At 40.2% G+C, this 13,733-nt stretch overlaps 1 protein-coding gene across 1 annotated transcript in view; it reads right to left on the bottom strand.

Annotated features, from left to right (window-relative positions):
- The window catches only part of SLC38A6 (solute carrier family 38 member 6), a 91,344-nt gene extending 78,470 nt beyond the window's left edge, over nucleotides 1-12,874 (bottom strand). Inside the window, exons 1-3 of the mRNA XM_007949084.2 lie at nucleotides 12,770-12,874; nucleotides 11,577-11,707; nucleotides 10,028-10,101 (exon numbers count right to left, since the gene is read on the bottom strand). Of these exons, the coding sequence (XP_007947275.1) occupies nucleotides 10,028-10,101; nucleotides 11,577-11,707; nucleotides 12,770-12,874 (310 nt within the window). The remainder of the gene's footprint in view (nucleotides 1-10,027; nucleotides 10,102-11,576; nucleotides 11,708-12,769) is intronic.
- Nucleotides 12,875-13,733: the final 859 nt, after the last annotated feature.

The following is a 13,733-nucleotide window of genomic DNA, read 5'->3' as shown; positions in this document are numbered from 1 at the left end:
TGGTAGTTTGGACATTTGGGACATCTTTGACCTCCGCCTCATGGGGACCGGCCTAGTGCTGATCTTTCTAAGAGAAATTGTTCAAGCACCTTGTTACTGCCTTGTTTAGATCCCTCGGTATTTTAAACTTTTGCAACTGCTAAGTCTGGCCATTCATATAAACAGTTATTATTAGTGCAAATTAGAACTAGACACACAAACTAGAAAGGCACCTCCTTCAGATACAGGAACAATAAAAGGGTTCTGAATACAACCCTGAGGGTAAGCGTGACTTCGAGAGCTGATTGTGCCTTTGTGAAAAGAACTACTCCAATCTGGAGGTTGTTCTTAGATCTGCTGCTCAGTTGTTGTCCTGGGAGTTCCCTTTCACATGTTCCCTGTCCTAGATTCCTTGTTTCTTTGTTATTCCCTAACTTTGGCAAAGGGCATCCTCCACTGCTCACCAAGAAACGGTACATGGGAAATTTTTTCTACCATCACACTTCAATGATAGTTTGGCTGGGTATAGAATTCTATATTAAAATCATTTTCTATAAGAATTTTGAAAATTGTTTTATAGTTTTATAATTTAGAGTATTGCTCCTGAGAAGTCCTTTGCCATTATGATTCTTGATTCTTTGCATGAGACTTTCATTTGTTTCTCTTCTCTGAACACTTTTTTGGGTATGTTCTTTATAACTAGGTTTCTGATTTTTCACAATGATGTGCTTTAATGTGAGTTCTTTTACAACTATTTTATTGGATACTAAAACCACTCTTTCCACCTGAAAACTAATTTCCTTCAGTTACAGAAACTTTCTTTGTATTATTTGGTTGTTAATTTCTTTTGCCATTCATCTCGTCTCTTTGTAAGAATTCCTACTGTTTGTTATGTGAGACAAGACCTCCTAGACTAATCTTTAATTTTCTTTTCTATTAATAAGTTCTTTGTTTTTTTTCCCCTTTCTTTCTTTCTAGGAAATTTTCTTAACTCCTTTAACAACTTAATTTTAATTTCATTTTTAATTTTTTGTACACATGTATTCCCTGAACATACCCATTTTATAACTTCTTGTTCTTATTTCAGTATGCAATATCTTCTTTTAGCATTCTAAGACAATTAAACAGGTTTGTTTTTTTTTAAAGTTTCATCTGGTCCCTATATTATTTTCCTTTTTTCCTCTGGGTTTCTTTCTTTCCTTATTTGCTTGTTTATGGTTGTTTTAAATATACCTTTCATGTTAAAGGTTTTCCTCAAATGTCTGGTGATATCTGGTTATCTTTTTTTTAAAAAAAAAATCTGGTTATCTCTTGATATTAAGTGTGAGGCACTAAAAGGCTAAGCAGAAGCCCTATCTGCATGAATGAGACTTATTGAGTGAAAGGCTTAATTATATGATGATCAAGCAGAAGGAATTCAGCTGTTTCTTGGAGGATGTTTTGGTTACCTAGCGCTGCTCTGACAGAAATACAACAGACATGTGAGTTTGACAAATAGGAGTTTATTCTCTTACATTTTTCTAGGTTAGAAGTCGGAGTTCAAAGTGTCATGTTCTAGGGGCTGGGTGAAAGCCCCTCAACCTTGGCCTTCAGCTCTGCCTTTTGCTCCTGGCCCACTGGAGCTAGAGGTGTCTCTTCACTCAGACAGCTGCTGACTACTGAGGCTAACAAGCCCAAGGTTGACAGACAAAATGGCAGTCCCAATATTACCAAACAACATGGCAGGACATTAGTTGAAGTCCAGAAAGACTCCAAGATCAGCAAGAAATACAGCAGGCCACTAAATGAAGACTCGGCTACATGCAAGGTCCAAGTGTGCCAAAAAGCTAGAGACCTTTCTCATGGCTTCTCCTTATAATATACTAGAAGCAGACCACATCCCTAATGCAGCTACTCAGCTGCTCACTGCAGATTCCACCATGGAGTTGATTGCTCATTGACTGATCATTATGGGGAATAACTACAACCAGCTGCCGAGACACTCAAAACCAGGCCCAGCTAAGTGGACACATAACCTTAACTACCACAGAGGATGTTCAATTATCTGTAGGTATAAATATTTTCTCTTGGGCAGAGAAGATTCTATAGAATATTCCTCTAATCCCTTAACTTGGTGCCAGTGTTCTCAGAACTCAGGAAAAAAGGAGACTAGGAATCCTCTTCAATCAGCAGACTTCCACATAATGCCCCTATTTTCAGCAAGATAGCCTGCCCTTAACTATACCTAGTGTCTATGAATCCAGCTTTGGTGTATCTTCTCCAGAGAATAAACCTCCAGATTTCTGTAAGGGTTAAAAAATGGTAGCATATAGTACACAAAAGTAGCCTCTGGAGTTAGATTGCTTTGTTTAAGTATCCACTCTTCTGCTAACTAGCTGTGCAACCTTGGGCAAGTCACTCAATCTCAGTGTTTCAGTTTCCTAATCTCTAAAATGGATATAATAATATCTATTTCATATTGTGAAGTTAAATTAATACATGTAAGTCAGTTATAAGAGGACTGAGCTTACAGTAAAATCAATAAATGTAGCTTTAAGGAAAAAAAAAAAAAAACTACAACTGACTGATAGAAGGAATAGCAGTATTTTATTTCCTATCTTATACTCACTCCCCAGATGAGCATATATTCATTGAGTGAAACTTAGGCAGAATTAACCAGCACTATTTAAACTATTAAGGAGCTCTGGTGGCGCAGTGCTTAAATACCTCACCTTCTAACCAAAAGGTCAGTGGTTTGAACCCATCATCTATTCTGTGGGAGAAAGATGAGTCAGTGTGCTTCCATAAAGATTTACAAGTTTGGAAACCCTACAGGTAGTTCTACTCTGTCCTACTGGGTCACTATGAGTCAGAATCAACTCAATGGCGCTGATTTACTTAAACTATTGCTTTCTCCTTTCTCCTTTGAATTCATATAAGTTAAATGCATATTATGATTCAACTCCATGGTAATCCTAGTGAGTGACTATAAGCTGAACTATACAGTAACAATGAGAAATATTTACAAAGTTGACTGGTATTGATTGAATGTATGACGTGAAAGAGACGTGAGTTAAACTGGGCACTACAATTCACTGAGGCAGGAATATATAAAGAGGAATACATTTACAGTGTCAAGGATAAAAGATGATGAACTTAATTTTGAACATGCTAAGTTTCAAATGCCTCTGAGATATCTAAGCGGAGAGGTCCAATTGTAGCTAATATGTGAATCTGGAGATTGCATTGAAATTATCAGCCCACAGTTGGTAGCTAAATTATAAAAGCTTACAATGTTATTCAGGGACAATGTGTTATAAATTTGGTCAAAGAAGAACCCAGGAGAGGCAGAGACTGCTGGTTGTTTCTCCCTTTCTACCTGAGTAACAAGTCCTACTGCCACCTGTAAAAAAACTGTATTTTCCAGGTCCCCGTGCAACCATTTTGACCAAGTACTAGAAATAAGATGTAAATGGAAATCTTAAGTGAGATTCAGTTGGGAGGCATCCCTTTTACTCTTCCTGCTATTGGTCTGCTCTGTTTCCGATCTGAGCTAAGTAAAGGCCTTAGGTTCATAACATTCTCTGATAAGAAGGCTGAGAATTGGTCACCTTCTCTCTCCCAGTTCCTTTTCCTTATGAGAGAAGGCTTCCCCCTGTTGGGGCACACAGTAACTTTGTCTACCTCTTATAAACATGTGATGTGGGTACCATATTGTATTTAGCCAATCCCAGTTCTATATCTGTTCCTGGTGGAGAGGGAATGGGATATCTTGACTATGGCACAATAGGGGTAATCAAAGAACATCTTCCCTGTACAGGCCACTGGTGGAAGGGGGGATCCTGTTGGTGCTGGGAGACCAATGCACACTAGTGAAGCTGATCTCACTCTATCTCTTCTCTATGTGAGTAAAATATTTACCTATGCACTAATTCACCATGTGCTGTCTGTCTTTTGTTGGTGACCTTGAACCCTGGCATGACACCTGCTACCCAGTATATGGATGTGATAGCTGGTGCTCCAGAAGTCATCCTGGAACTCAAGTTGGGGGAAGTGGGGTGCAAGTGAGGGGTGGTGAGAGGCACACATAAGAATGGTGGAACAGAAAAGTAGATGCCTGTATCCTTGATGACACTGTGGATCAACAATACCAGCTTTGGATTGCCTATCTAAAGATTTCTTATGAATGAGAGAAATAATTTCTTACCTTTTTTAAATAAATTCAAATGTATTTCATAAAGCTATAACTGAAAAAGGCCAATGATCATAGTTGTTGTTGTTGCTATGTGCCGTCGAGTCGGCACCAACTCATAGTGACTCCTCCTTGGGTTTCTGAGGCGGTATCACTACAGAAGGAGATTGACCAACCTTCCTCCCGAGGAGTGCCTGGTGGGTTTGAACTGCCAGCCTTCTGGTTAGCAGTCAAGGGCCTTAGGCAATAGTAGTGACAATTTATTGAACATGCAACATATGCCAGGTCTGGATTACCTAGATTACTTTATTTAATCTTTACAATAATCTTATGGGATAGGCATTATTATCATCTTCATTTGAGTCACTGGGAATCTGAAGGCCAGAAGGCTTATGAAATGTTTGTTTTACAGATAACCAACTAAAACTCAAGAAACTACCCTTATATGGCACCTCAAGTCCCAAGAAAACTGATAGATTCCAAACCCTATATAAAATCCAAAATAGAAGAATTTCATGGAAGAAATCCTTTACCTTAAAAAGATGAAAAATTCCCGTCATCTTTTACCTTCAGGTAAATAAATGAAGAAGTTATTTTATAAAGACTTTTGAAAGCCTTTCCTCTGACCAATGTATCCAATCTGAGCATTATATTCCTTTATGACAATCCAATAAACTAAAGGAAAAAATTAGCTACATGCTGCTATTCTTTAGTCTTTTGTTGTATGTATTTTTAAAAAAAAAAAAAAAGGATAAAACGCCTACCTCCACAGAGGGTTTTATAATGACTGAAGAAATTCAATCAACAGAAGACAGGTGCATCAGTGTCTATGAAGAACCAAGAAGTTAGTTTATGGATCCAAGTAAGCTATGAAAATCAAAGACAGAGAGAAAAGAGAAACAATGGTTTTCACTTTATAATAGCCCATAACAGAAAAGAACATCAGACTGTGTCAGAGTTTTAAAGTTAAATACAGATAAACTGAAGGACAGGGAAAAAATAACATTACCTAGAGATCTCCATAAATTGAATATTACTCCCAAATAACTGAGATTAATGAAGCAAAATAGTTAATGAAAACAATTGTCATATAATAAGTAAAATATTACTCTTTTTTAGAATCTAAAATAAATGAGCCTGTTAACATGCTACATAAAGTAACACAGGTAAAATAACTATTTCACACAAAAGGCAAAATTTCAAAACGTCTTTAAAATTCCAGTCAAGTTTCAGCAGGATTTACAAATACACTCTCTCATGCTATCATTCTTGAATTCAGGATACTATTATGAACATTTGCCACTTTGAGATTAATATTTGTATGGTTTCCTAGTATTTTTATCTGCTTGTACTTTCATCCAACCCCCTTGAGAGCTGAGCTGAGCTGAGCCACGCCAGGCCAAGCCTGTGTTTGTAAACCAGGGTGGCCAAAGGTATTGGTACAGGCTACAGCCACGGACTACAGATCCTAATCAGCTGGAGAGCTTGTTAAAAACATACTCGGAAGTCCCTTTTCAGATTTTTGGTATTAGAATTCCTGAGGCTTAGAAATCTGATCTATAAAAAAGATCGGTAGATGTTTCTGATGCAGACAGGTTTTAGAAAAATAGATCAGTGCTATTTCTAGAGACCTAGAATTCTCAAGAGGTACCTTTGGGTTTCTCTCTTCTGTTTCAGCCAGAAAAATCTTACTTTTATCTAAATTATAAACATATTCTGCTTTTTAAAGTCGGAAAAATTACAAGACAAAATAGAGCAAAGAGAACTCATCCACATAAGAACTCAATCTATGCCTTTGGTGTCATAACTGACCTAATGCAACGAAAGAAGAAACTAGACAGAGGAAAAGACCAGGATTGGTGGATATAGAGTATTAATGCCAAAAAAGAAAATCTGAAAAAAGAATTCTGTAATTCATATACACAGACAGTCCCTGAGTTACTAATGTCCAACTTAAAGACAACTCATACTTACCCTTTACTTTACATGAATTTGCCCTCACTTTGAAACAACTAAACCAACCCCAACTTGCAACAAATTCATCAAAATCACCTTCACTTGCTGCACATGCAGCTTTTAAATCACTGAAAAGGCTTTGAGCTTTCTCTTGCACTAAACCAAAACCTAACCAAGCCCACTGCCATCGAGTCAATTCCAACTCACAGTGACCCTATAGGGCAGAGTAGAACTGCCCCATGTTTTTGCTGTCAGGTGCCGTCAAGTCGGACCCGACTCATAGCGACCCCTCCTTGGGTTTCCGAGGCAGTATCACTACGGAAGTAGATTGCCCCATCTTCCTTCCGAGGTGTGGCTGGTGGGTTTGAATCGCCAGCCTTCTGGTTAGCAGTCAGGTGCCTTAAGCACTATGCTACCAGAGCCCCGAACTGCCCTATAGGGTTTCCGAAAGTGTAAATCTTTATGGAAGCAGATAGCCACCTCTTTCTCCCATGGAGCAGCTCATGAGTTCCAACCACTGACTTTCAGGTTGGCAGCTGAGTACTTTAACCACTGTACCACCAGGGCTCCTTCCTTGCACTAAGTAAGGCCAAACATGAATCATATGCATCTGTTCCAAAACTTACCTACAAATTCGACTTGAAAGATACAATAAGGAACAGATCTCATTCATAATCCAGGGTCTGTCTGTATTTTTATTTATTGCAACTTAAAAGAACTTATTCAATACATGAGTGAATTGCATAATAAAGTTCCAAATAGGAAAATGCACACACACACACACATGTATGGCAGGAAATTGCATATGATTGGTTTTATAACTTTTTATTGTGACGTGGGTGAAAGTTTACACATGAATTGATTTTCTATTTAACAGTTCATACATCTAGTTTTGTAACACTGACTGCATTCCGCACCATGTAACAGCGCTCTTCCCGATTCTTCCCTGTAGGTACTATTTTCCTTTGTCCTTCTTTCCTATCCATTCCCGCCTTCTGAGCTTTAACCCTGGACAAATGGTATCCTTTTGATCTCCTATAGCTGACTACTCTGAGTGCATACCTCCCTGGTGTTTTATTCACCTCACAGGCCTGTCTATTGTTTGGCTAAAAGTTGAACCATGGTGGTGAGTTCAGTTCCAGGCCTGAATGATGACTAAAGGCCATAGCCTCAGGGGTTCCACCAGTCACTATCAGACCAGTAAGCCTGGTCTTTATTATTTTGAATTTTATTCCACATTTGTCTCCTACTCTATCCAGGATCTCCTACTGTGATTCCTTTAGAGTGGTTGTCAGGGGCAGCTGGGCACCATCTACTTCTGGTTTCAGAGTTGTGGAAATGCATATATTTCTTTCATTTAGAAAAAACTATCTGTGGTGCAGTGAATTACTTAATATGGCTCTTCTAGACATGGTCTTTGTGACTCCCACCAAATGACTAGGTGAGACTACGTAAATGTGAGGTGCTTTGTGGCCCTCTAAGGGGACTGGATAGCTTGTTAATACTGTAAATAAGGTAAATGGCACACATGCATGAGTAGGACTATGCAAATAAGGTGAATGGAACCCTAACGTGGACATTGGTCAGTTTTGCCATCCCTCGTGGCTTAAAATGAGCTATCCCAGAGGCAGAAATGGGAATCTCACTACTATCAAGAAAGAAGAGCCAGGATTGGAGCACATCCTTGGACCTGAGATCCCTGCACTAAGATGGCAGAAAAAATGGCAGCAGAGAAACTGCAATAGCAGAGGCAGCAGAACTAAGAGTCCACAAAGTGCAGAAGCTGAGTGTCTTTGGGCACGAGGCTTGCTGGTGGAGGGGGTGCCTACTGGCAAAGCTGAACGAGCTATGTAACACTGACCTGAGCAGGGCAAAGGCCAATGCTAAAGAAAAGCAAGCCCTTGGTACAGCTGAGAGGAAGTTTTCCTGATCAAAGAATTGTATCCTGAGCGTTTCTGAACCTGAACTGTAACCTTCTACTTCCCTAATAAACCCCATAATCATGAGTATTTTGTGAGAGTTCTATGTGGACAATGCCGAGAAATTATCAAACCCAGCAGAAAAGAAGAGTGTCATGGGAGGTACAGTTGGTGTCAGAATTGGTAAAAAAAAGGTTGGAGGGTGGAGGCATGTCTGACTTCTGCCTCATAGCAATCAGCCTTGGGCTGTTGATGGTGATTTTCCTTCCCCCTCGTCAAGTTGGAGGCAATCAGACAATGCTGCCCTCATGCCCCTTCTGCACTACCTTACTCTAGACTTGCAAGTAATAATACAAAATTTATCTAAATGAAAAGCTTTGTAACCTTACATTCTACAATCCCAATTCTGCCACCTTTGCTTCTTTCTAGCAGGCAAAGGGTAGGGAAGGTAGTAGAAGATGTAGGAAGGTGCTCTTTAAAAAAAAAAAAAAAAAAAATTATTGTGACTTGGGTGAAAGTTTACAGAGAAAATTCATTTTTCATACAGCAGTTCATACACATTTTCTCTCATGACATTGACTGCAGTTTCCCACAATGTAACAGCTCTCTTCTCACTTCCTCCCCATAGTTACCTCGTCCCTGTGTCCTTCCCTCCCATGCACTCCTACCACCTGAGCTGTCTCCCTATAAATACACAGCCCTTCTATTCTCGCATGATTGTTCTCTCCAAGGTATGTATCTACCTGATGTAAATGTTCAGCTCATATGCCTGTCTATTATTTGGCTGGAAGCCACAGGAGTGGTTTCAATTCCAGATCTGAAGGGCAGCTAGAGGCTATAGTCTCAGGGGTTTCACCAGGCTCTATCAGACCAGCAAACTTGGTCTTTTTTTTTTTAATGATTTTGAGTTTTGTTTCACATTGTTCTCCCACTCTATCTATCCAGGATCTCCTATACAGATCCCTCTCCAAGTGGTTGACAGTAGAAGCCAGGTACCATCTAGTTCTTCTGGTCTCATGGTCATATAGGCTGAGGATCACATGGTCTATCAGTCCCTTGGACTAATTGTTCCCATGCATCTTTGGTTTTCTTCATTACTCTTTGCTCTGGATGAGGAGGGAACCATCATTGCATCTAGATGGCTACTTACAATACTTTACAAGATTCCAGTTGCTACTCACCAAAGTAGGATGTGAAACAATGTTATGCCAATGAGCTTAACGTCCTCTGCAACCATGGTCCCAAGCCCACAGGTCCAGCTACGCACTCCCTCTAGGTAGCTGGCTGTGGTCAAGAAGTCATCACAACATTGTCCCTTGTCAGCTCTACTATATACCTGGATATTCTTACAGCACATACAAATACACATGTAGAAACATTGTCTGCCAATACATGGTCATGGACACACTCCCCGTGCCTAGACAAAAATGATTTTTTAGCCTGTCCACCCATCTATCCACAGTGATGTTTGCCATCACTGATAATGAAGTACTGTATGTACAAAAGGGTTCATCTTTGTTGTCTGTACCTCTCATGTGCCTCTCTATGTCTTCCTCTTCCTGAATGCCACCATGCTGATCACTCACATTTGGTACTCACATTTGGAACACATTTGCCCTTCTAGGAAAGTGTTCTTGAGGAAATGATCACTGCAGGAGAAATATGCTCAAAATGAACAGCTGTCTACCACTTCCCTGTGAGTAAAGGTTGGTTACTTTAAACACCTTCCAGAAGCCAGCCCTAATCTACTTTAACCCAGAGAACTGTGTGTGTTACAGAGAAAGGCAGGTAAGATTCTAGTTTCTCCTCTCATTCTGTCCTTAGATATTCCCCCATAGCACTGAGTCTATATATCTTGGCCTTTTGAAATTCTCCATTTCAACTTCCCTCCCAAATAATATACATGCCCACTGGAATTAGACTTCAAACATCCAAACCTGTATGCAGATACAATTGCTAAGGGCTGTTTCACCACATGAAAGAGCATGATTTTTTAACTCACCTCTCTGAATACACATACTAAGCAGGAGATGGACTGAGTAAGAAGCCAGGACAGCAACAATTAGCAGCAAAAAACTAAAATATAAAAGAATACAGGTCAGATTCCCTTCTCAAAAGTTTCTCTTTTTTATAATTCATTACCAAAACAAATTTCCTCACATTCAAAGTTCACAGGGTCTGACTTTTCAGTATTAATCAAATTCCATTTAAATGAAATAAAAGAGAATTTTTTTTAAAAAAATTGTTTTTAAAAAAGCACTATTATTTAAAATAAAAATAAAGTTCCTCATTTACTACTCTTGTCTGCTGCTGATTCAGCCGTCAGATGACCTTGTAATAGTTCCATGTATGACTATGTTTTTCTATTCTAAGACTAACAGAAGTTTTAGTCATGAAATCTCACTGTCTTCTCCTTTTCTCTTTCCATCCAATGGTGTGGACATCCCTGTCATAACTTCACCTTTGATACCAAATTAGGTCTGCATTTCCCAGCAGAAACTAAACACAAATACATGTGAAACCAAGCCAAAACAATGCAATTAACATACTTCTAATGATATAATTTTAAATATGTATAAGCAATGTAACAATTGCTGCCCCCTCAATAGCAATATGAAAAGTTACAACATGCATAATCCCCAATTTATTACCAAGGATAGATGGCAGGACAAATTTTTAAAGATAGCTCTCCCCAAAGAATTGTCCCAATAGCTGAAGAAATTCTATGTTTGTGGTCCACTTAATACTTAATATTAAGTAGCAAAATTGAGGTGCAAAACTCTACATATCATTTAATTGACATCAGAGCACTCACAAAGAAAACAATTTGGTGTTATCAAAATGGAGGTTGTATGTGATTCAGTGATAACACATTCAGTGGTATACATTATCTGCATGTAAGATGCTTGTGTATAAAACATAATTTTCAACCACCAGTTGAGACAACAACATACCTGAATGTAACCGTATTTGGAAATAAGGTTTTCTTTGCTATGATAATAAGGCCCATCAGTGTAGGGTGTGCTCTAAACCTAATTATTTCTGAGTTATAAAAAGAGCACATTAGACATGAAGCAAATAGAAAAAGGGAGAGATCACCAAGGAACCCCAGGTCTATAGAAGTTGAAACAAGGATCTTTCCCCAGAGCTGGCAGAAAGCCTTCCCCTGTAACCAATGCCCTTAGTTCACACTGCTACTGCCTTTAACTACAACAAAATAAACTTCTCTTCTTTAAAGCCTGCCACTTGTGGTACTTCTGCTCCAGCAGCCAATGTAACATAATAAATTAGCCTCTTCTTAAAGGTATATAGGAGCTGAGCTGTGGATTGTATCTACTTTAAAAATTAGCCATTCTTAGATAAAAAGATATAAAGTATATACTCCAAACTGCAGATTAGCAACAATGTAAAACTATAAGAAAAATGCTAAAACTCCAGAAATAATTTAACTAGAAATCATATACCATCTTCCAGAGCCTCTTTGCTTCTCAGGGTACTATCAAAATGAAAAATGTAAGTAATAGTAAAATATGAAAAAAGGAAAAACTCACCTAAATCCAAGGATACCAATATTAGCCATAACAAAGGCTAAGCCAAGGATGCCACTTCCCATGATGGCATTCATCAAATTAAACACCGAGAAACCAAATGAAACACCTGGGGATCCTTGCCTGGGAAGTTCCTGGAAGCACACAAATTATTTAATAGTGTTAAATATTTGGATGGCAAAGTTCAAACTTGGTAAAATCACTGAAAGGTTATGGAGAAAGTCTCCTGCAAACAGTCAGAAAGTGTGATCATTCAACCAGCACTAGTTTCCTTTCTTTGTGCAATCCAATTAGTGCAACTCTAGGACTATAGTGTTGCCTAGGAAAGTCATCTTCACCAGTACAGAGGCCACAGGCTTAGGGGCCATGACTAACCTTGAGACTGCAGGAGATAAAGATAGGATAAGAATGAGATAAAGATAAGCTAGGAATGAGGTAAGGCAGGAGTGGAGGGCTAGGTCTGGAGTAAACTGTTGCTCCCCAATTACTAGAATTGCAAAACTAACTGCTAGTAATAGGCTTAATGAATTAAGTTCCTCTAACTAGAAGAATGGTTGGGAACATTAAAAGAAATAGAAGCAATTTACATTGCTCTGGCAAGGATACCCCTGACACCATCCTTCCCTAGAATAGCATTTGGGAGCAAAATCCTAGAAACTGAGCTACAAAACTGAGTGTCAACTGGATGTTTCAGAATCAGGGGAGTAGTATGCACCTATCAACGGGTTACCTTCCCTCCTTCATGAAGCTGTTTATAACCCCTCAATGACTAAGACGGAAAAGTCAAGTCTTGTGACTCTTGGAAAGATCTGACAACACTGGTGGTGAAAATAGGAAGCCATCAAAGATACTAAAACACAGGAATGAGTCTCACAACCTTAGGGCTGTTCATCCTGTCAGTTCCCCAACTTTCACTGAGGGCTGCATCTCTTCCACCTGAGCCTGTACCCTTCACCTTTCTTTCTAGGGCATGGTGGGCTTTCAATCACTTTCATGAACTCTGCTATATTTCATCTGATCTGAATCTCGACTGCTGCCTTTGGACTCCATATCCCTACTCTGGCAACAGGAAGGGTCTAGCTCTAGCTTCTCCTCGCTCCCGGTACCAGCTCCCTTCTTTTCTCGTTCATTTTTGGGCACGCACTTCAGGAAAGCCGGGAAGCGATCAGCGCCAAGAAGGAGCAGAGCCCACTTACGTTGCTTAGCAACGGGCTTGACTCTTCTGCCTCTCCTTCTTCAGGCTGCTGAGCAGAGACGTACCAGCCCCGCTCAGCGCTGATGCTCCCCCAGGGTGCCTCCATGCTTCTAGCTTGCCGACTGCCAAGTCTATCTGCGGGTCACTACTCTAGCTCTCCAGTCACTAGCAGCTCCGGAGGCGGAGCGATGTTCCCAGCCCTTCCGGGATTCCGTACCTCCACAGAGAGGGGAGGAGGAAGGAGCGAGAAAATGCGGTTTGATGACGCATGCCACTCGGTGTCGAACAATGATGATATCATCTAGAGCCAACCCATCCACTAAGACCTGTTTCCAAGCGGCGCCAGAGCATGAGGTGAGGCGTTTCGTCTCCGAGCAAGCTGCAGGGCAACCTCGGGGATTGGGATGGTGCAGTTTATGAGGTAGCGGCCGTGGTGTCCCTCCACAGTTTGAAGAGACTGATGGTCCGGTAGCGGTTCCCGTCCTTCCTGAATAGCTCTGCGTTTCGCGCCGCTTGAGCGCGGAAATGTCGTGATGTCATCCACCTGCCCAGGTGATGATTTTGTGTCCGAGTACTGAGTGCTGAGACATTTGTTTTTATCTTGTCAAAAGCTATTTGATAGAACTATTAGCCACATTTTCCCACCACTGCCATCGGGTTGATTTCTACTCATGGCGACCCTATAGGACAGAGTAGAACTGCCCAATAGAGTTTCCAAGGCTGTAAATCTTCATGGAAGCAGACTGCCACACCTTTCCTGGAGCGGCTGATGGCTTCTAACCGCCATCGTTCAATTTGCAGCCGAGTGTTGTAGCCATTGCACTACTAGGACTCTTTAGCACATTTTACTGGTGGGGAAACAGAGACGCAGACTGAGTAATTTACCCACCGTAACTAACCAATTTTGTAACACTGAGTAAGCCTTGTGACCTGGTAACAAGGGGGTTGAGGGTACAAATTTGTCA

Source organism: Orycteropus afer, unplaced genomic scaffold (genome assembly GCF_000298275.1).
Source record: "Orycteropus afer afer isolate SDZICR_OR568_19922 unplaced genomic scaffold, OryAfe1.0 scaffold00237, whole genome shotgun sequence".
In the NCBI taxonomy this organism is placed as follows: domain Eukaryota; kingdom Metazoa; phylum Chordata; class Mammalia; order Tubulidentata; family Orycteropodidae; genus Orycteropus; species Orycteropus afer.
The sequence above is the reverse complement of the archived record's forward strand: the minus strand, read 5'-3'. Positions and strand labels throughout refer to the sequence as shown.